At 40.0% G+C, this 23,682-nt stretch overlaps 1 protein-coding gene across 10 annotated transcripts; it reads right to left on the bottom strand.

Annotated features, from left to right (window-relative positions):
• Window positions 1-106: 106 nt before the first annotated feature.
• On the bottom strand, window positions 107-23,427 carry CABYR (calcium binding tyrosine phosphorylation regulated). 10 transcript variants are annotated; one of them, XM_077135780.1, is made up of 7 exons: window positions 23,310-23,427; window positions 22,326-22,403; window positions 17,796-17,968; window positions 17,640-17,693; window positions 4,419-5,705; window positions 1,613-2,216; window positions 107-192 (listed from the first exon to the last, which is right to left on the bottom strand). In XM_077135780.1, exons 3-6 carry the CDS (start codon window positions 17,941-17,943, stop codon window positions 1,618-1,620), a joined length of 2,088 nt encoding a protein of 695 aa, XP_076991895.1. In that variant the 5' UTR covers window positions 17,944-17,968; window positions 22,326-22,403; window positions 23,310-23,427; the 3' UTR covers window positions 107-192; window positions 1,613-1,617. The 10 variants fall into 10 exon arrangements, with proteins under 10 accessions (XP_076991895.1, XP_076991897.1, XP_076991890.1 ...); XM_077135782.1 differs by lacking the exons at window positions 22,326-22,403; window positions 23,310-23,427 and adding an exon at window positions 20,515-20,648 and having other exon boundaries at window positions 4,419-4,487; window positions 5,358-5,705; XM_077135775.1 differs by lacking the exons at window positions 22,326-22,403; window positions 23,310-23,427 and adding exons at window positions 19,646-19,838; window positions 20,515-20,628.
• Window positions 23,428-23,682: the final 255 nt, after the last annotated feature.

Raw genomic sequence — 23,682 nt, forward strand, 5'->3', positions numbered from 1 at the left:
AAAAAAAGTTTAAAATGTATATATATCAGAGTTGGAAAATGTAATTGCCTCAAGTCTGAAAAAATCTGTACTTCTAAATTACATGAAAATAAGCAAGGATACAAGGTTTCATGCTTGCACGTTTATTGCTATAGTACGCTTGGTGGTAGACTCCACCTTGAATGTCGACTCAAGCAGCGTCATTTTCGGCATCTGTTAGGAATAATGTAAACATTGAATTGTTTAATCAATGAAACCAAACGTGAAATGAGTGGAGGAAGATCAGAAATCCAAGGTCTAAGCACCATCTTCTGTTTTACTAATAAGCGCTTAACTAATCCGTTACCTGTGCTTTTGCACTAAAATATCCTAGCATTTCATGCTGACAACAGCCATTTTGACAATTCCGCTGAAAGTCTGTCAAGGGGAGAATAAGGAGTTTATTGTATGGGATGGTATAAATACACATAGCCGTCAGATATCTTCTGAGAACCATCAGTTTTGAAATACAGTAACTGTGGTATTTGAACCACCATATGAGTGAAATCTGGCTTTTGTTCAGATGTTCAGCTTGAAATTCCAACAAATTGTTCTAAATAACTGAACTCCTTGGGCTGTATGTATAACGCTTGCATTATATATTCCTAACCTCCCCTTGCTTCCTCTGCTGTCCCATTTTCTACACAGCAACCAGAGGGATCCAATAAAAATGTGACTCTGAATCCATTGAACTTTAAATCGAAACCTCTCTCGGTTCATGCCCTGAATGATATGGTCCCCCATTAACCTCTCGGACTTCATCTTAGGTACACTCCCCCAGATCCTGCCGGCCACAGGACTCTTTATGTGATTTCTCCTCAAGTCTGGCTCCTTCTCATACTCAGGTTATCAGTTTAAATTGCCTCACTAATACCCTATCAAATAGTAACTATTAAAAGAAGGCCTAATCAGTACTTATGTTTTTTCTTCATAATACTTCATAAAATGTAACTTACTTTTCTATCTCCCCCCAAGTGTGTTGAGTTCCATACTTTGCTCACTCTACCTGGTGGGGTGGGTGCACGTTAAGTACTTGGCATTAAGTACTAGATGATAAAAAGCAGTTTGTGATGGAAGAAACTGCCTTAACTCCCATTTATCCCACTTGTCACTTGAGTTCCTCAGTGTCTCCAACCCATCTGTTCTCGAACAAACTTACTACAGTGCTTGGTCACTCCCTCTCATCTTGGTCTCCAGTTCCCAGCTTTTGTGTCTTGTCTCTGCTCCTCCCCACTCAGACATGCCAAAGATGTCCCCATAAGACCTTGTCTGTTGTTTTAAATCTCTCCCCTCTTAGAATCTGCCATGGAGCTGCACACACAATACGTACTCAAAAGTGATCAAGTTGCTATATTAGGCACCAAATTCTCAATATGAGTCATTATAATGCAGTGTACCCACTGTGCTTTGTTGGTAACTGGTGATAATTTGCAGAGACAATAACCACATCATTTAGAGTACCCCAACTTATTGCGTATTATCTCAATTCAATTTAATTTTTTAAAATATTTCCATCTTCAGATCAATGAATCAGAATGTTGAAAATTTAAATAAATGATAAAGCCCATGTATTATGGTAGGAAATTTTACCTACCAGTTTTAAGTTTCTGCTCTGCGAACATGGGCAGTAGTCACGGTAATTTCTCCAGCAATACCGTAACTTCCAAAGGGAGTACGTTTGTCACCAGATCCTGAACTTTTTTTGGCTACATCTTCTACTGGGAAAGCAACAGAAAGAAAAACGGGGCTTTGTGGCCTGGGGACATCTTGTCCACTTGTAGGAGGACTACCGTTTTGGGGATTTGGGGTTTGTATCTGGAATTTCTGATCTGCAGGAACAGCAATGGGTACTTGTACTGCAGCATATCTCTTCAAGGCATCTGACTGTGAAACAACAGCATGTCCAGGAAGAGGTTTCCAATCCTGTGCTTCCTGAACATTGGAGCCTACTAAAATAAAAGGTGGGGGACTGGTCTTCCTGGTGTCGTCCATCATCACATAAGTTGGAGAAGTAACTTTCGGTGGATGCTGCAGAAACTGTGGATCCTTAGGATTAGATAAATAGAGGGTTGCTTGGGGGAAAGGCCCAGGTGCAGGTGGCGGTGATGGGCGACTTTGTTGATTCATATCAGTTAGACAATAAAGGGTCCACATGTTAGAATATGGTGGTGGTTGTCCTGCTTCGCTTGCTGCTATTGCTATAAAAAAAAACAACAAAATTTGCAGGCATTAGAGGTTTGGTCTCTGTATCAGGCGCTATGCACAGAAATTTTTTTTTTTTTTTTTTTTACATATAAACAAAGCTGTAATAATGTGCCATAAAGCATGCTATAGAGAGGGCTAAATAAATTATGTTTGGTAATGTGAAAGAAGAGAGATTCTCTACAGTTGAAAAATAAGAACAATGTTGTAATAGCAAATGGCAGGGACATCACAGTTGTGGCTGAAGAAGCAATCTCATTCTAAGTTGCTGTTTTCCGGGAATTTAAACTTTAGGCATGGCTTTACAGGGTCCTCAAAGAGAACTGGACAATCAACCAAAAAAAAAATCAATTGAGAGTGTGTTAAGCTATTGAAAAAAGTATTAATGCATCTGCATAGTGATTTTCTTTACTGATAAAAAGTCAGCACTAAATGTCATCTTTCGCTTACATCAATATCTCTGGCCCTTCACAGGCACCATTGTCTCCCATATGTGGACATAACACATTGTCACTACACACAAAATGGCACATAATCTAGGACTCAAACCCCAGAGAGCACCCCTTTTAGGCAAGGCTTGAAATTATAGGTTCTTGGTGGCAGTTAAAGGCTGGTTGGTCCCACAGGGGTTCTTTAAGAAAGTCGAGGTCTAGGAATGTCATTCATCTACTTACACCAAGGAATCTATATTGTCAAGTTTAACTTGCCTAATAATAAAGACAGTTGTGTCTCAGAGAACTGAGTCCCAGAAGATGAGACCTAGGAGAAAAAGGTTCCTGATGGAATAGCTTCACTTTGTCCAAGGCAAGTGGGCTTGAATTTTGAATGCTGGGCCATCCATCCCTGGTGCAGCCTTTTCCACAGAAAAGAAAATAACACTATGCACATGATTAAGCTTATATGTTTTTCAATAGTTTCAGATACTTTCAACTGATCTTTTTTCAAGTGAAAAGATCCAAGCCAAGTCTTCTGTATTTTAAAAGGAAAAGATTTAGTTTGATAGCTCAATGGCAGTTTTGTTAAATATATTTTTACTGTTTTACTTTAGACATAGCTAAGCCCTTGAAAATAGTAACTCAGCATGGAACACTGCTTGAGCCACAAGTATCATGCCAGTCCCACATGCTATACTCCCAGCACTGCCCTCGGCCTTTTCAACTGTGCAGAATCCCCATCACACTGCCAGACAGAATTTGATCTTCTCTGAACACCTGCTTTGGTAATGCTCCTTTTTCATCCTGGCTCTGTTAAGAGTCAAAGTTGAGAGAGTTTCTACAAAAGGAATGAGGGAGTGGTTCAGGCATGTTCCATCCATTCCTAAAGAGAGAAGGGCTCCTGCAATTTTCTAGATGGAGCAGGAGGGTAGCAGACCAAATGCCATAACTAGATTGAGATGGAGGTCAAATCTTGTCTGTGTCACAGGAAAACATTGGTGGTGGTATGACAGCCAAGAAAGCAGCTTGATTTTGGCACTTGTCAGGGGAACTGATGAAGGAAGCCAATCATCTCTACTGCCATTAGCTGCTGCACAAGTGCCTAGCTCTCTTTTCTGCTGCTGCTACCTCCCTGGTCCCCTGTGTGACAGAGTTTGAACCTGACCTTTCTTCTCTCCACCCAGCTATGAAGCTGCTCCCTCAGCTGCAGAAAGCTCCCAGGCAGGAAATAAATGCTTGATCCAGCTCCCCAAATCTTGTTGCAGAGCTCTCCTGACTCAGTGCGAAAGCAGAGTCAAACACACCACCATTTCTTTCACTTTTTTCCCCCTCTCCTTTTCCTAAGGAGGAGGGGGCAGTTAAATGCCACAACCTATTAAATGCAATGCTGCAGCATGATTTTACATTCACAAATGAGAAATTTCAAACCAACAGCCCCTAACTGCAGCTTTGCAACAGGATTACAGACATTTTGTACCTGGCAAGAGGCTCTAATGTATTTCACTACATAATATGTCCAAAAGGAATAGCACAAAGGTGCTAGATGACCAAATTTTGGGGCCAGCTTCGGGGATGTCACTTTACAAATCACTCTTGTGATTATAAAATCTCACATACAATAAAGTATTTAAATAGGTTTGGCATTAAAAAAAATTTTTTAAAGCTTTTGATCCAGTCTGTAGGGAGCCTACCTATATGGTTACCTGAAATATAGATGCCACCTGAAATGCAATTTGTAATTGTGTAAGTATCTAATTTTCTTACCTGGCTCCATCAAACCTTGTTCAGGTGGTGCTTCCCCTTCTGGTTCGATTTCTGGTTCAGTAAGACCTTCTGGAACAGGAGGGGGGGCGCCACTAGATGATTTTATAGATGCACCTGAGTACACTGCTTTTGCAGATCCCCCAGAGAGCATAGGTTTGACCTCCAACTCCAGGGATGCAGAGTTTTCCCATGTCTCATTCTCCCCAGTATTGTGAGGGCCTACAGCACTGGCCTTCATTTCAAAGTGTAGAAATTGTTCAGAGCCTACTGCTTGGGTAGAGCCCTCTGCATGCAAGGATTGTGCGGGCACCTTGTGCAGACCTTTCAAAGAGGTGCCAGAGAGCAGAACGTGTGCTTCTGCCTCCTGTACTGAGGATACATGTTTTGCATTCTCCAACTGCGCAACTTTTGCAGCATTTACAGAATTTGCAGACATACCTGAGGCTGTCTTGCTTACTACAGGTTTTGGACTAACTGGTGGTGACTGCTCATTTTCTTTAAGACAAGCAACTTGATCGGTAAAAGGGATAACTATTTGTTCTGGTATTTGCTCGATATAAGTAGCTCCTTCAGTCACAGGCTCATCATTATATACAGATGATATATGAATGGTGGTTGTAACCTCAATGCCAGCCTGCAAAGGGACCTCAGGAGCTTGATCATTAGCAGGAGGATCTTGTTCATCCTGCAAGGGGAATGAGGAAGCCGTTGATGGTTCAGCCTCATTGTCTTTAGGTTTAGAACCTAAATCTACATGGATAGATGACTGGCTTAGAACCCGCACTGCTACCACCTCTCCAGAACACACAAAAGGAGGGGACACCATGATATCTTCAGCAGCCTCTGAGCTCAGCACCTCCTCAGGAAAAGCAGGCATACTTGTTGCCACATCCACCATTAAAACGTCAGATTGATCACAATGAACAGATGAAAAGTTACCTAACATCTGGGCAGCAAACTGAGCTGGGTCAGCTGGGACATAGGCAAACTCTGGTGAGACAGCTGCAGGAGACGGTGATGAGGGTGGGGTATTGGCCTTCGGGGTGGACAGTTTGGAAGCAGGACCACGAACTGCTCCACCCGTCTCCTCAAGTTGTGGGAGTTCAGCATGAACTGATGGAAACTGGGTGGTCTTGTTGCTAAATAGTGGTCCATTTATATTGTCCTCCTCTGTGTCTGTAGATTTTTCCTTCCGTGTAGGTTCTTGGGAAACTACAGACGATCCTTCTGGTTCTTTTACACATTCTGGTTTCTTCTCTTGTGTTGTTCCTTCTGACCATTTCTCTACTAAAAGTAACAGCCAGACAGGTTAATCAGCATATATTTTCCAAAGAAAGAATTTTAAAGAAATAATAGGTTGAACATTCAAATGTCAACATATATATAAACACGAGAGTTTAGCTTTGTTTTTGAACATCTCTGGTTTAGTGTGCATAATGACACTTCCCAGTCCTTCTGCACTCAGAAGATCCTCATTTGGTTCCTTTATAAACAAGTGAGTCCAAATAGTACAGTGACAAAACTAATCATCAGATAACACCCAAAGCCCTGTCAGCAACAAGAAGATCATAACTCTGCCTAGAAATATGGGAACTGAAAACCTCCGTGGAAAAAGCTCCTGATCCAGACTTCTACACAAAACTGGAGGAAGAAAGAAAGAAAGGAGGGGGGGCGGTGGGCCACAGTGGCTCTCACCTGCCATGCCAGAGACCTGGTTTTGATTCCTACTGCCTATCCAAGTAAAAAAAAAAAAAGAAAGAAAGAAAGGGGGGGAAAAAAGAAACCCATTCTGACTTGGGCAATCAGTAATCTAATCTTGAGCCTGTATAATAACTTATTTAATGAAGCAGGTACTGTCTTTAATAAAAGCATTCCTCAATTTAAGGAAAATTGGTATCTAAAATTGAAGCTAATAAACTGGTAAACTAGGGCACTATCAGAATATTTTCATGTTAGGGCACATCATATTTCCTAATCTAAAATGGCAGCCCCTGCTAGTGAGGTGATAACATGGCCAAAGTCGTCGTGACCCACATGCGTACCAAGTTATCTCTGGATCCGCAAGTATAGAAACACCTAGAGCTGGAACAGTGCTATCAAATCATTTTCTGAACTCAGCATTCTGCTTTTCGCCCACACACCTATCTAATCATCTTAGTCGATAGTCAAGGAAAGTTTTCACATTTGCTTACTAAGGATTTTCTCTTGGAGAAGCATTTCTCTAATGCCATAATGAAATTTGTTGGAAAAGTAGAATCTGCTTAACAAGAATATATTTGATTCAAATCAAAACTCTGAAGAACCGTTTTCATAGGTTCAGCTGCTTACCAAGGAACAATGTCCTGGAGTGTCTCCCTCTACAGTGGCTGCTGAATTCTTTTAAAACCAAGTACAAGGTCTGATTTTGGGGCATGGACACCTCCAAATGCTCAAATGAAGGTAAAAGTTGTTGGGAAAAAAAAGGAAAAAAGCCTAGAACAGTAACCTCGTCTTCCTAACCACTCACCTCTTCAGACTTCGCACCCAATTTTTAACACAGGCCTATCACCCAACCAATACATTTACTGAGTGCTTATGCTGCATGTAAGCCACTGTACCAGGCATTGTTGAAGATATAAAGGTTACTAAGACACAGCCTCCCATAGCTTACAATTTGGCAGGGGGGATAAAGCAGATAGAAAAATATTACAGGTAAAATGTTTACATACATTATGGCACTGATAAAGATCTATGGGAGTTCAGAGAATACTCTCCTCTTTCATTGCTAATACTCTCAATGGAAGAATAAGGGAAGGTTTTATTTAAATACAACTGACCTTGAGACCTACTCTTCCTTAGGACGTAGAAAGCCGCCAAAAATTGTTTCCATAACAAGCAAAAACCAGATAAACCACAAAATCTTAACTTTTCTTGAGCTTATCAGAGAACTGGGATCACAAGGCAACCAGGTAACCTGATTTCCAAAGAGGAACCAGCACCTCCAAGGACAGAAGGGATACTAGAACCTTCTCATCTAAGGCAGAGTACAGGAAGAAGAGGCCACCATACCAGCTGGTAAGATGGCATCAGCCCCAAGCTTCACAGACTCTTCAAGGCCAAGTGTGTCAGTCCAGGATAGTCTAGGACCTGTGAACCCCAGACCCAAGGAGATTCCCCACTGATACCTGGTGGAGTTTGGGGTCCCCTGGATGAAGGGCAGAAACAGTGAGAAAGCTCCACCTCCGAGGCCCACAGAGCCACCAGGAGCACAGGCCCAGACAGAGAAGTCCCTATCCCAACCCAGCATGGAGTTGTAAACGAGGGCAGGCTGGCTGCCCCCAGGGGAGGAGGGACAAGAGTGGAGACACACATCTGGAATACTGGTGCGGATACAGCATGAAGCTGAGGGTGGAGCACAAATGCTGGGAAACACCCTCTGGCACTGCAGTCCCCACAGTCAGTTTGAGGTAAATGCAGCCCAGGGCTAGAGGAACTTGAGGAGTGTGATGACAGTAATAAAGCCACTGACCCCACCCCTATCCCTGCGGACGTTCAAGCTCTCCCTAACCCTGTTTTTCCTATTAGGACTGAAATTTCACAGTAACTTTTTGTTTTCAGGAACCTAACCAACTGGAGAGGGATCACTGTAATTTCTAAATGGCTTGGTTGGGACCTATGTGATATGTTGCTTACAGGACATGATTAGGTAATTCTGGAAAGACCCACTTGCCCTTTTAAAAGTGTCTCCCTCACAGATTTGTAATAACTGAAATTATATCTAGGAGATTAATCCTCAGCCTAATTAACATCTTTGTCTCCAGAAATCTATTAAAATACAAACATTCTGGAAAGGTAGAGGATGCATAATTATGAATTATTAACAATTTATTAGGAAATTTTTTACATTGTTTTCTTCTCTGCAACTTTTACACAGTAAAAAGAGAATATGAGAAGACCTGGGCTTCAGGCCTATTTCTTTAATAGCTACAGGACCTTGGTCAAGTCAACTGTTCTGAGCTTCAGCTGCTTCATCTGTAAAATGGGGATTAAATGAAATAATGTGTCTGAAAGTATTCTATAAACTATAAAGCACACATGAGGAATAAATTGGTATCTGTTAAAAAGGAATGCAGAACAAAATTTTGAAAATGTGATAAAATTAAAACTTCAAACATCTTTAATTCAGCCTTGATTAAATTGGCTATTAACTGGATGGCAAGATGTGGGTTTTTTTCCTTCTTTATTGTATATACAGTCTTGAATAGATATATTTCATAATTTTAAAAAATGAAATTGAGACCAGATGCCTTCAGCAGAAACAGGTGTTTTTGAATATTTCAAAATATGTATTAACATTTTGATTTGTTTAGATACCTGAGAGAACGTTAACAAATATATACAAACTAGCTACCATAAATATAACTTTAAACCTATATTGAATTCCTGTTGATATGTTTATTAAGAAGGATAAAGAGCTTTTCTCTAATTCCAAAGATTTCTGAATAATCTTAAGATTATGTTTGTTGTTTAAAACTACAGTTCTTAAAGTTATAAACTGTATTTGCTACAGGTTAATCTTATTAACTTTATGAAGATTAACCCACTATGACTTCAGTGATCTGGTTCTATTTAACAACAAAAAAAAAAACAGACTCAGAATTAGAAACATGGCTAATTCTTCCTTGTAAAAAATTACTTTTTAAGTATAATAAAGTGACATTATTTTTAAAACTCATTGCAGAATCTTGATTTTCCTTGGAGCTGAGAAAAGAGTAAATTCCAAACGTACAGTATGTGTTTGAATAGGCAGAACTCATGCAGAGACTTGAGGTGCTGGAGTACTTAATTGCCAGGGCAGCATAGAGAAAAAGGCACATTCTGGTCCCAAAAGGGAAATCTGAAGGTGTCAAGAAGTGAAGAAGTCGTCTTGTATAATAGGAGATAGGACGAGGTCAGCTTTAACCAGAACTGGAGTTTCTCAGCATGGGAGTGCTATCAAATTTAGAATTTGGAATGCCCATGGTACAGAGCCTTCATGCACAGTACTCAATCTTTAAATGTTTACAACGGAAGAGGATCCCACACCGGAGACTATAAATTAAAGTAGGTGGTTTGTATTTTTTTCTCCCCTTCCTCCCTCCCTTCCATCCTTTCTTCGTTTGACAATCATTAACTACACTTCTACTTTGTAACAGACATTGAGGAGTCAAAGACGAAAAAGCTAAAGAGCACAGTATGATTAAGGAGAGAGGCACATACACAGATGACAATATGATCCGTCCAGGCAGTGGCTTTCATTCGTTGTTGTTAAGCTTTTGAAATGAGAAGGGGAAGGTGTGAAAGGGTCTAGTAAATTTGCCTATGGGGGATGCCATACACCCTCTTCTTTGGTACAAATTTAGGGTATAGGGCAGGTTGTAAAAAGGAAGAGGATTCTTTTGGATTTGCTACATTACAATCATGTCATCTGTGAATAAAGAAGTCTTATTTCTTTCTTTTCAATATTAAGACATTTCTATTTTTATTTATTTATTTTTTTGGTGCCTTACTGTACTAAAAGAATTGCATTAAATCAATAGATTAGAAATAACAGTCATTTCTCATTTCTCAGATAAGCTGAAGATAATACTACTGTATCCTGTGTTTGATTTGTAGAGGGTCTAGATATCTTTGGGCTGCCCTACTCAGAGTACTCACTAGTAATGTAGCAAGTAATCAGGATGGGAAAAGGTGAATGACCCAACCCCCTAGCAGAGGGCCAACATCTTTGTCCTGGTCCCAGTCTCATGGGGAAAGCATTCGATATTTACCATTGAATATGACACTAATGTAAGATTTTGTGCATACATCTTACTAGATTTAGGTGGTTCCCTTGTATTCATTATTTACTTACAACTTCAGTTAAAAGTATTTCTTGTAGAACAGGTCTGATGATGAAGGATTCTCTCAGCTTTTGTCTGAGAGTTTATTTTACTTTTAGTTTTAAAATATCTCTATATATCCATGTTAGGTTGGCAGTTTGATGCTTCCAGCTATTGTCATTTGGCTTTCAGTGCCAGGTTTTTGTTGAGACTCTTACATTCTGTCCTATTTTTTCCCTCTTTTTTTGCTTCAATTTGGGTATTTTTTTATTTCTTTGTTCTTAGGTGTGCTGGTTTGAAAGGATTTATATACCCTAGAAAAATCATGTTTTAATCCTAATCCAATTTTGTGGAGGCAGCTGTTTCTTTAATCCCTAATTCAATACTATAGGTTGGAAACTTGATTAGGTTATCTCCATGGAGATGTGACTCACCATTTGTGGGTGTTAACCTTGGATTAGAGGGAGATGTGACTCCACCCATTCCAGGTGGATCTTGATTAATTACTGGAATCCTTTAAAAGAGGAAGGATTTTGGAGAAGGAGAGAATAGCAGAGACATGAGAACTACAGAGTTCACCAGCCAGCGACCTTTGAAGATTAAAAAAGGAGAATGCCCCTGAGGGGAGCTTCATGAAGCAAGAGGCCTGGAGAGGAAACTAGTAGACATTGCCAAGTGTCTTTCCAGTTCAGAGAGAAACCCTGAACTTCATCAGCCCTTCTTGAGTGAAGGTAACCTCCTGTTGTGCCATGATTTTGATGTTTTTATACACTTGCTTTAACTGGAACATTTTTTCAGCCTTAGAACTGTTAAATAGCAACTTTTTAAATTCCCTTTTTAAAAAGCCATTCCGATTCTGGTATATTTGCATTCCGGCACTAGCAAACTAGAACATTCAGTTTCCTAAGTCTGTCTTCTGCTAGTAAACCCACACTGTGAGTTTTTATTTGGCAGTTATAGAATATCATTATTTTAAGTTAAAGTTCTCCATATTTTAATCTACTTTTTCTTTTGCCATACATATTAGTCATAGTTATTTTTCAGTCCTTGTGTAATAATTTCAACATCTGGATCATTTTTGGGTCTGCCACCCAAAATGAGTATCTCTTGATTATTAGTCACATCTTCCTGCTTTGAATGTTTTAATTTTTAATTGTATCCTGGAAGTCATAGATGGCGCATTGTAGAGGTTCTGCTCTGGAAACTTGGCTTTAGACTTTGTTAAAGTAGGTATATTTCTGAGGTTTCACTTGAATGCTCAGGGTTTCACAAAAGCTTTTTTTTTACTCTGGCTGAGCCTAAACACCAAAACCTCCCTTAGTACTGTACCACTTCTGAAATCTCTGTTCAGCTCTCTGTCCCGCAAGCAACTCTTCTCTGTTAAGCTTCCTGGAGGCTTACCCCACAGATGAGCAGCTGAGGAGTTTACCGGAGACCCAAGGAGAATTTTTATGCAGGTTTTTCCTTTCATATGCCTCCTTGCTGGTGTCTCCCAAGTCTCCGCCACACTGACAGTTCCAAACTCTGCGCTGCCCCCTCTGCCCTGAGAGACTCCCATTCTCTCTCGACTCTGTTTCCCAGCACCAAGACTTGAAAAACACCCCTGGGAAGAAAACCAGGATAAACACAGACTGGAGCGGGGCTGGGCTCCCGTTTACAGACTGGAGCGGGGCTGGGCTCCCAATCTTTGAATCTCTTCTCCCAAGAACTCAGGTGCTGTACTTTGTTTTACATAATTTTTTTCTTACCAGTTTTTATGGTTGTTTATGATGGGAGATTAAGTTCAATATCAGCTATTTAATCATGGCTGCAACAAGTCTCCACTGAATCTCACCTAGCACAATATCGGACATTGCTAGGAATTTAAATATCTGTTAAAATGAAATAAGGAATTGGACCTGAAGGATAGTGATAAATGAAAAGTAGCAAGGGGAGGGAAAGGTACCCCTGGAGAGAGAAGCAACGTAAGCCAAAATCAAGTGACTTGAAATTACTCCACATTTTTAGGAATCTAGCGCATATGGTCTGTGAGTACATGAAGTGAGAGAAGTGAGAGACATGATTGCAAGGTATGTTAGATTTAGATCACAGAAAAGCTTTGTATGTCATGCTCTTGTAGAGGGATCCAAATTTACATACTTTGACTTAAACATGCCAAAAATTGTAATTTTATTTTCTCTTATTTCACTTTGTCTTAAAATGCTCATTTCTATCCAATGGCAGAATGTACTTGAATATATCAGTTTAAAAAAATCTGTCTTATTTGGTTAATTACTCAGTCTGTTGAGATCTCTCTCATCTATCAAAGATTCTCTCCCTTCTAAGGAGTAAATGTGGATGCCGGTGTAAGCTCTGGCTCTGGTCCACATGTTGTCCCTCTCTGCTGGTTCTCAGTTGCCTCTGGTAGAGGCATAACTCTGGCATCACTGTATTTACAAGTGTTCCACTTTGTGGAAATGGTAGCCTATTTACTTATCTCATTCAAGGACTAGCAGATCCCATTCTTAATTTAGTCCTCTTTAGCATCTGAGGTCTGGCTACCACTTGTTTATTTTATTGCCAGTTTGGACATTCTGCCCTACAGCCTCCTAACTAGGGTGCTGAGTCACTTTATTTTTTTCCATCCTGATAATGTGGTGAACTTGCTGGTCAGTTCTCTCACTGGCACAACAGAAAAAAAAAATGTGGACCCACTAGAAGCCACACACAGCCCACAGGAGTATTATCTTAAGCACATCTGAGAAGTAACTCTCTGTTAAATCTAATGTATTGCTTCAGTTCTTTCATTCAGCACAAATATTTATTGCTTGCCTGATTCATGACAAATATACTAGGTACTGAACATGACTTCTGTTATGCTAAATACAGTGCCTGCTAACCACACAGCATCTCTGAAAGCATGCATTCTTCTAAGGAGCACCCAGGAAAACAAAAAACAAGCCTTCTGCTTAAGTATTAGGGAATTTCAATAGAGGATATACCTACTTTATCCAAAATTTTGATTTCAGCTTACACTTTTTAAGGACCTACCCATATCCCAGCACCACCACCCCCTTGTCAAGAAATAGTCCTGATTTTGGTAGCTTTGACTCAAATGCAAAATGCAGCTCTGTACATCCCAAGAAATATCTCCTGAAGCCGCTGGGGAGAAGGAAACACTATTGGTCCTACGGTAAAGTCTCTCAAGAATGGGGCTCTTTCCCCAGTCTTGGGGTTTGTTCATATGAAACTTAACCCCACAAAGGATAGGTCAAGCCTACTTAAAATTTAGGCCTAAGAGTCACCCCCAGGAGAGCCTCTTTTGTTACTCAGATGTGGCCTTTCCCTCCAGCCAACATGACGAGCAGTCTCACCACCCTCCCCCTCTCTGCGTGGGACATGACTCCCAGGGGTGTGGACCTTCCTAGCAACATGGGACATAGATCCTGGAATGAACTGAGACGCAGCATCAAGGGACTGAGAAAAACCCTAGAATGAGCTGACAATTAACATCAAGGGATTGAGAGAACCTTCTCGGCCAAAAGGGGGAAGAGTGGAGAGATTCCAAACAGAGTGGAGAGGTTATCCTGGAGGTTATTCTTATGCATTAAGTAGATATCACCTTGTTGTTCAAGATGTAGTGGAGAGGCTGGAGGGAACTGCCTGAAAATGTAGAGCTGTGTTCCAGTAGCCACGTTTCTTGATGATGACTGAACAATGATATAGCTTTCACACTGTGACTCTGTGAATGTGAAAACCTTGTGTCTGATGCTCCTTTTATCTACCATATCAACAAAAGAGTAGAACATATGGAATAAAAATAAATAATAGGTGGAACAAATGTTAAAATAAATTTAGTTTGAAATGCTAGTGGTAAATGAAAGCAAGGGGTAAGGGGTATGGTATGTATAACTTTTTTTCTCTATTATCGTTTTATTTCTTTTTCTGTTGTCTTTTTATTTCTTTTTCTAAATCGATGCAAATGTTCTAAGAAATGATGAATATGCAACTATGTGATGATATTAAGAATTACTGATTATATATGTAGAATGGAACGATATCTTATTGTTTTGTTTGTTGTTAATTTTTTAATTAATTAAAAAAAAAAGAATGGGGTTCTTTCTAGGAGAAAACCAGAATTATGTGTTCAAATAAAACAAACAGTATGTGCAGGGGTATCTTCACATTTTCCATGTACACAGGCAACTTGGTAGAAACTGTTTGGCAGCAAATTAACCAGTTTGGGAATATCTTTGTAGGATATAACATTCCCACTGAGGATCCCTGTGAAGCAGGTATCTTTCTAATATCTGGGGGACAAGTGAGGACCAGTGCCTTAGGGATGGCAGTTAGCTCTTGACTATTTCACTAAGTTCTAATGCTCTGAACTGTCTTTAGATTGCTCCACTTCATGCTGAACAGACTGAAATACCAGGTAAGTGTCAGCTGATTTAGTCTTCAAAGAATGGTTCATATCTTCATCTTATAAGTCACTAAAAGCCTGGGAGACCTCCAGTCCTTGGAACCAACACAGAATGTAGGCATTATGCATTATAGATACCGTACCCATATTTAAACCAGAGCCCACATAAGGGAAGTTCTATTTGGGGGAAAGAGAACATGCCACCTGTTATACCTACGTTTTTATTGATAAGAACAGGACAACCATGCAGTCAGGTTTACCCACAGCTCCCACAGAGACAGCAGCTGGGGAATTAAACCAATCAGAAGATAGGAGGATGTCACTTAGAGGAGGAAATGCCCTACCAAGTAGGAACATTATGGTGCCTATATATCCCCAGATAGTCCTGCTTCAGCCCAGAGTGATGGACTAATGCAATCTCTCTGATAGAATTTAAATTCATGAGTACTGTATGTCCATTGAAAATAAACATTTGGGATGACAAAGGCAAACAAATGAACCAAATTGATATTACACCCTGGTATTGAATTCTCTATTTTCCGGTCATACTCTTCATGTTACCTTTCCATCTCCCCAGTAAACTAGATCAATGTTCATTTCTACTCTCCTGCCTAAAGAACAAGCATTGGGTAGTCTGTTTCTGGGGCCACACTGTGAAGTTGCTTTTAGGATTATCTGTGTATCTTTAGTTAATAGCAGAGAAAAGCAGTAGCATCTCATACCTACTGCCTCCATCAAAAGTATGGCTGCTTGATTAACTCAATCTGTTAACTCTGATCCCTGATATTCAAAGTCATCAACCTAGCTGGGCCAAAATTCACATTAGTCTTTACGCCCTTTTGAAAGGATCTCACAAATCAATCTTGTGAGAGCAACGGTTTCTTCCAATCCCTATTCAGCACTATCAAGGTCGGAAACTTGATTAGGTTATCTCCACAGAGATGTGACTCGAATCAATTGCGGGTATTAAACTTGATTAGATGGAGACATGTCTCCACCCATTCTACATGGGTTGTGATTAGTTTACTGGAATCCTATAAAAGAGGAGATATTTCGGAGATAGTTCCCCTTTTGAGAATGAAGAGAGAGCCACAGAACCACAACAGAGGGATGAGAGAACCACAGATTCCACCACCCAGTGACCTTTGGAGATGAAGAAGGAAAACACCTCCCAGGGAGCTTCATGAAGCAAGAGGCCTGGAGAGAAAGCTAGCAGACACCACCATGTCCGCCATGTGCCCTTCCAGCTAAGAGAGAAATGTTGAATGTCATCAGTCTTCTTGAACCAAGGAATCTTTTGCTGGATGCCTTAGATTGGACATTTCTATAGACTTGTTTTAATTTGGACAATTTTATAGTCTTAGAACTGTAAACTATCAACTTATTAAATTCCCCTTTTTTTTAAAGTCATTCCATTTCTGGTATATTGCATTCCGGCAGCAAGCAAACTAGAACAGTCTTCTTGCTAAACTGGATGATAAATAAGTTCTTCATAATTAAGCTGTCTTTAAAGGCTACCAGTTAATTACCTTCTACCATAAAGATTCACTGACTTTATCACCATTCTCAAACAGCCTCTTGATACAGCTTCTGGTATAGAGGATCCAAGTACAAACGCCATAATAACCTGAACTGCCTGGGAGACCAGGCTGGAGGAGGAAGGGTGGGGTAGAGGCATGTTAACTTTCTTACACTTGTCTATCCTGCTGGTGGTAAGCAAGGCCCAGACCTATTTTCCATGGTAAACCACCAGGATCCTGTACAAAAGCAGCTAGACTAGACAATAAAATGTTCCTGAATCTTCCTAAATCATGGTGATTCATTCTCCTGTCCCTTCAAATTCTGACCCTTGCTAATCTTGATCTTGCTTTCTGTTTTGGGTATCTGTTTCACTGCAGATCCAAACCCTCATGATTTTACGTTTTCCTAAGTCTCACTTCTGATTTCTCTCTACCTTGGTAATGTTATCTATTAACATCACCAAAGTGGTAGAGTATAAATATACTCACTGCATCCTATCTTTTCTTTCTTTATGATCACTCCAAAATGTTGGTGGTCAACATAATAAGAGCTTAGTTATTTCCTATACTGACCAAGAGTCTCCATTTCTTCTCCTCCTCCACAAAATTCTGCCAAAAGCTTTTTCCTGGCCATTCTTTTAGATATGCATGCCTGACCCTGGATTCCTGCTTTTATAATGTATTTCCCAAATTTTCATTATATAAACTCAGCCTTTTCTTATTTCTCCCACTCTTTTTCATTGCTCGTCAACTCAGTTTCATACTGTCATGTTCACATAAGACAGACATTTACATATATACCCATATACACATACTTATAACACAGTTATCCTCTAAGCAAATAAAGCAAAGCTATGTCAAGTCTGAGATTTGGTGGAGCAGACTACTTTTTATGAAAAACCAATCTTTTCACTAGATAGAGTGGCTTTTGGAGCAGAAAGGAATGGTCGGAAGCCACCTAATTCAACTCCTGCCCTCTACTCTTCTCCAGCTAGTGCTGCAGTTTAGTCATCAAGGAATTAAAAAGAAAAAAAGTCTTCAAAAAAGAGTGTTTATTCAAACTTTCTAAGAAACGTATCTCATTGTACCTGAATCTTTATTACCACAAAATCCAATACTCTTAAAGTTCATTTTAAAGACCATAGCGTATTGGAAAGAACTTATACACATACTGTTCTAAGTCTTCATACACATTCATTGTACCAAATGCTTTGCAAAGGATGATTTTTCCTATTTTTGTTTCTTTTTAAAGTTTAGAATCCTCCAAAATGTCAGATCAGACCCCAGATTTTTAAAAATTGATTTAATAAAAATAAGGCATGAGTGTGTTTATTTAAACACACTCATGGGTATCATTCCTAAATTTGATATATGCTAGTAATGATGCTATAATTTGTAAGTAGTAGTACTAAAACAATAAACATATTATATTAAAGCATATCACCATTGTGGCTCTTACCTTTAATCTGATGAAACTGTTTAACCAGATCTTTTATGTCCAAAGAATTGTTTCCTGAGGGAATAAATGCAGCAAATCACATACAGATCCAGAAAATTTCTAACTTAAAAATGTTTATTTTTCAAACCAATAATATTATCTAAAGCAGTAACAAACCTTCTCTAAACAAAATAAGTTCTTTAAAATAAACTGCAGCAAACTGGGTGATGTTTGGTGGATTGGTTTTGAGAATGGCTCTGCTGACTCCCTCGAGCAGAGTCTTGAGGCCATAAGGTACGACAAGTCTGGGTTTTGAAGAAATCATTTTGGCAGGATGTCTGTAATCTCAACTATAATGAAGAAAAACAAGGTCTTATAAATAGCATATTTATTTTTTATTATTATATTTCTCATGAGCTAACTATAGTTTCTACACACAAGCCTATCAGAATTATTAGCTTTACTCCTAACTTGTGCATATTTATTCTGGTAAAATGAGCTAATTCGTGATGGTAGTTAACAAGACCACTAATAGCTTACTATGTACAGAGCAATCTAGAAATTCATGGGAAAAGCTCTGCCAAACACTCTAGGATGATTTAAAAACAAAAAACAGACAAAAAAGAGCACACAACAAAAAGCCTGTTTCTTTACAGTTCAGTGAATATTTTGTGTAGAAACATTGCAAGAAAGATGAATTAAACAAATCTATCATTTCCAAAGTCCTTCTAAACTATACAGGCACCGGCCCTTTGGCATAGTCTTAAAATACAGAGTTACAAAGCAATCTTTTTACAAGAAGAAAACATGTTTTTCTTCATTTTAAAATACATGTTTTAGATGTATTGCTCAACTTCAAATATATGTTTTAAGGTTTAAATCTATTTTTTAACACTAAGCAAAGTAGATCTAAGTTTTTTGTATACTATTATCCCGTCTACTGCCATATGTGCCTCTTTCTTCTTTTCTCATCCCTTTCCTTCACCCCTGCCCTATTTTTCCCCATCTCCCTTATCTCCTGCCTTCCTGGCTTAATTTAAGTGGCACCAAGAGAATTATACAGTCCAAACTGTAGTTCTCAGAATTGAGAGGTTGCCATCCTAAACTGTGTGTTGCTGGGGGGGGTGCGTAGTGTCCTGTGGGTGTGGTATCATTCACAAAAATGATTTAAGAAGTGTTCTAACCATGTAAATAACAAAATTTAAATAAAAATTCAAGGTAATGGATCCAGTGATAAGGGAAATATGTTAGAAAAAAACAGAATGAAGTTACAGGTTAGGTTAGCACCCCAATATAAGTTATAAGCCCTTCAATTTAATAGAAATAGGTATCTGTGTATCTGAGCTATCAAATAACTATCACAAAATAGGAAATGGTTAAATGATTCAGATGTCCTGAGATAAAAAACAAATCAGTTGCTTGGGAGAATCACAGCTATTCTAGACATTGAGACTTGGGAGAGAGTTCTCCCCTGGGTCCTCATAAAGAGGAGGTCGGTGTGATATAATGACTCCTACCCTCAACAACATCCCTGCAGTAAATAGATTAACGAGTTTCATGGGGCTAGTGGCACAGTTTAGTTACAGCAATTATACTTCGGGCCTTCCTCTAATAAAAAGCAACAAAATGTGTCACAGCAAAATGCTGAATATTTTAAAAGCACATTTCATCTTCCCAAAGGTCAGAAAAAAAAGAACCTGTAATGGCTAAAGCAAGCCCTTTGAGAATATAATTGTTTTAAGCATATTAAGTCCCTTAATGAAAACTTACTATTCAAGGGAAATTCTTCTGAATCACCTTTTAAAAACTAGTAGAGCAGCTATGGGAGCCCACATGATAAATGCTAAGGGACACACACATTTATATGTACGATATATATACACCTATAAAATACCTATGTGGGTGCCTGTGTATATGTGTGATCTACATGTGTGTGGGTACATATAAATATACACACATGCACTTTTTTAAAACATCCTTTCCACCCCAGTGCAAGAAGAAAAGTCATGGTTTTGAAAGTGGCTTACCAGCAGCCATGATGGAGCTAACAAACCACTCTCTGTATGCAGTTAGCAGTTGGTGGTACCAACTGTGGGGAGAGTGGCCAGCAGACCTTGGCCATTATCCTCCTCAGCTGGGGGGTAAGCCGCCAGCTTCCTCCTCACGACACTGGGACCGTGTAGGGCCATTAGGTGCACCAGGACAAGGCTGCTGGATGTCCTACAATGCAACCCCAAAGAACTGTACTACCCAAGGTGAAAAATACTGTGACCTAAATGTTACTACATCAACGGGTAAAACACAAACACAGGTACTGAGGATTGTTTAGAAGAAACAGCTTAACAATTCTCCCCAAAGCTCTTTTAAGGAAAAACTAATAGATTCATCACCACCTCCAAAAAAGATGTATACATATAAACTTCCATTTATCAACTTTCTTGTTATAGCAAGAAATATGGTTTCCTCGGTCTGAAGATGCGAAAGCGGGGAGTTCAGAGCCACAGAAAATGTAAATCGCACACAACTGCCTAAAGGCTAAGGCTGAGGTCGTGGACCAGTAGTATCTGTCAGTGCTTGTTTTGTCATCTGGTTTGCTTTGTGGAGGGGAGACGGGGGTGAAATGTGGGAAGGGGAGGTGTCGCCGATATCGCGTCTGTTTGTTGGGCAGGGGCAGCAGGCCATGCCGCTGAAGCCCCAGAGCCAGCCACCTTGGCGTTGGCGGTCCTGTCGCCGCCGTCACCAGTGTGGGGCCAAGCCGCTCCCACGGGTCTCCCACTCCAGCACCCTCCATCTTCTCCGGCACCTGAGGCACCTTCTACCTCTCCCAACCGCACAAAACACTCCAGGGCCTGTCTCCGGGGCCAAAGACTGGACCTTTCCTCCAGACTCGCCCCACCTTCTCCTTTCCGGCTACGCTCTAAAGAGCTTCCTCGTTGCCCCCTTGCCGGCGGCTCCTGTAGATCGCAATCCCGGTGGGGCTATTTATATCACCGGACACGTCAGGGCGTGCGTCACAAAGCCCCACCCCTCGCTTTGGCTCCAGAGGGCCTCGGGAGGAGGCGGGTCCTCGGCGGCCCCAGACAATGGAGAGCGGAAAGGGACAAAGGCAGGAACTCCGGCGTCCGGGCGGCGTGCTTCGCTTTTTCTAACTGAATACCAGCGGGCCCAGGGAAGTGGCATTTTCAAACAGTCACGGAGCAAGGAGTAGGCTAGGGCGACTCCCTGTGTCGCTCAATCTAAAACAAGTGCTGATTGGGAAGGAAAGAGAAACGACTTATGGCCGGTCCAGCTTGCCGGAACCCCTGTTATTTTCTTGGGTCGCCTTAAAGAATTTCTGCCCTGGCGCACACAACACGTACTAGAGAACGGATAATTTTTATGCAACAGGCGCACTTTTCCTATTGACGAACTCACCTATGGAATAAAAACTCTCGGTCTTAATCCTGAAGCCTCCCGTTTATTCGCATTAAGGACCGTGCAATGCCTCAGGGACAATCAGTCCCCAAGATTGGTTTAAGGTCTCCCTGCAACTGTCGGCAACAGGTGGCAGACCAACGAGTATGTGTGCATCTTCAACAAGAACCACTAAATCAGATGCTAAATAGCATCATCAGGGAATTAGCAAACTACAGTGTTTTTTTTTTCTTTTTTAATTAAAAAATTAAGGCTTCCAGAGCACTTTGCTCTAAGGTACATCTATGCGACGCATTTTGTGGTGAAATTCATCCATTGACTTGAGTGCCATTGTGTGCCAGACAACATCCCTCTTCTCATAGAGATTACACTTCAGAAAGAAAAATGCTCTTTTAAACTTTCAGGGATGACAGGTCTGAAGATGGTACATTTTTTTTTGTCTTTCATCACTGCCTCCAGCCCCACTTTGGTAGTGCAAATAAAACTGACATGTGGCTGTCATGATTTCTGATGGTTTGGTTTATAGTACATTTAACTGTGAAAGGTACACTGAAACAGCGACAAAAACCTTATGTACAAACAACAGAGACACCATTTATGGCATCTTTCAGCCTGACTACCTTTGGTGAGTGATCCTGAACACTTATTAAGTGTGAGATACTGTGCAGAATACCTGTAACTCAGAAAGCAAGCCTTTACTCCTTCTTCATTTCTTCAGTGATGGTTTTGTCTGAGTCACTCTGAAATGTAAACTGTTAAACTATTTAGTGGAAAAATTTCCACCCTTGCTCATTTGCTATTTTTTGGGCTCACAGTGATCTGAAGAGGCTTTAGTCTTCCTGGCCTTGTGTTCCTCTCCTGTTCAGCCATTTGTGATCAACTAAAATGCAAATCCTCTTTGTTCTGAACTGGTCCCTATACCCACCCACCAAATCACTCCCTTTAGAATAGAAATCCAAGGTTCTTGGCATGGCATCTAAGAACCACCTCATCTCACCTGTCACCACTTGACTCCCACTTGCTTTTCCCGAGTCTTGGCCCTGAAGACACAAACCGCTTCTCACCTCTGTGCTTTTGCCAAGTCCAAGGTCTGCAGTGCTCCTCCAGCCATCCCTTTCACCAAACTGCATCCTTCTTATACTTTACTGCTAAGCTCAGGAATCTCCTACTTTAGGAAGCCAATGTGTTAGGAGCATTTCTTCAGTGGCCCCATGATATACAACATACACTGAGTTTAAACTTGCAATATAATTGTTTGCGTTAGACTCTTCTCCAGATTTACTGAATACTTACCTAAAGATACTAGCCTAAAGCAGTGTCTTTCTAATCCAGGCCACCTGCATTAGAATCACTCCAGGACTTGGGTCCTACCTAGAACAGACCAAAAGAGAATCTCTGAGAGGAGGGATACTCTATACCACACTAAAACTTGAGAAACTAAGGGTGTGTGTGTGGGGGGGGGGGCAGATTAAGTGTAACCCAAAGGTCACCTGAGTTTCAAGTGTGTTGTTTCTATTTTGTATCCAAAATAAACTAGGAGATAAGAGCATGTATCTTGCTAGTTTTCATATGAAAATCAGTTACACTGTGTATTTGGTGAGTTTGAACACTTTATAAAGTAGCACATCACTCAAGAGTAACTTTCCATTCTCTTGCTCCCCTTGTCCTTTTCTCTTTCCATAGTACCTCCTCCTAGCTTCTACTTCTTCTGCTGCTATGTATCTTCTTGGAATGATATGGAATTAACAAGTTTCTTTTATACAAGTGAATACAAAGTACACACCAACATGATTCAAAACAATGTAAGAAATACCAAATAGTGTATCACAACTGCATGAATATCTTTCTTGGTAAAAAAACGTATTTGAATATGTGCCACGATAATTAGCCTAAGGAAGCAATCAACCAGAAAAGCTTACACAGCAAAGGAATTATGTGTTTGTGTGTATTTAAAAAAAACATATATGCAAAGCTCTTTAACTTTAGTTGACAGAATATAAAATGCAAATTCTGTAAATAATTGACTTACACAATGTGGCAATATTTATTCTAATATTCTGTAACATCTAAAAGTTATCTCTGCTCAGTAGATGACCTGGCTATCATGAACCAAAATAAAAAAGATAACTAATCCAAAGAAAGGTAAAATATAAAATAACTAGCAAGATGCATATTATAGGTTGGATAAATTTTAGCACATAGGCCAGATAACTTATGACTTATTTAACTCAAAAATTTACTCAGACTTCAGTCAACCTAATAATCTAGTATACTCACACTCATTGAAGTGGGAACTTCATCGTTCAGAATCCTCCGCCATGGGTCTGTTATTTTAGAGTCTTTAGAATCACCATCTACTCCCTTTTCATAAGAACATAAACATACCACAGGGGCAATCTGCACCAAACCTAAGAGAGGCTGTTTGTAAACAGACCTATGCTTTGATTTAATGGAAATCTATTGGAAGGAAATTTTTTAAAGCAGTTAATGTAGAAATATATATATATACACCCTAATTCTAAATACAGGGTTTCCTTTACTTTCCGAATACTGAGCAATAGCCCCCACATTATTTAGGAACTGAAAATTCAAGTACTTATGAATTCTGAAGTAAGGACTTTATAATTTAGAATCCTTCACAGGGCGGGCC

This window comes from Tamandua tetradactyla, chromosome 18 (genome assembly GCF_023851605.1).
Source record: "Tamandua tetradactyla isolate mTamTet1 chromosome 18, mTamTet1.pri, whole genome shotgun sequence".
In the NCBI taxonomy this organism is placed as follows: domain Eukaryota; kingdom Metazoa; phylum Chordata; class Mammalia; order Pilosa; family Myrmecophagidae; genus Tamandua; species Tamandua tetradactyla.

What these genes read in the sequence shown, in the direction of transcription:
- CABYR (XM_077135780.1), bottom strand. Translation starts at nt 17,943, where the DNA reads ATGATTTCTTCAAAACCCAGACTTGTCGTACCTTATGGCCTCAAGACT. An exon ending in ACTTATTTTGTTTAGAGAAG is followed by an intron (nt 17,694 to 17,795) that starts GTTTGTTACTGC and finishes TTATTCCCTCAG; the next exon opens with GAAACAATTCTTTGGACATA. An exon ending in ACAGTTTCATCAGATTAAAG is followed by an intron (nt 5,706 to 17,639) that starts GTAAGAGCCACA and finishes TGTTACTTTTAG; the next exon opens with TAGAGAAATGGTCAGAAGGA.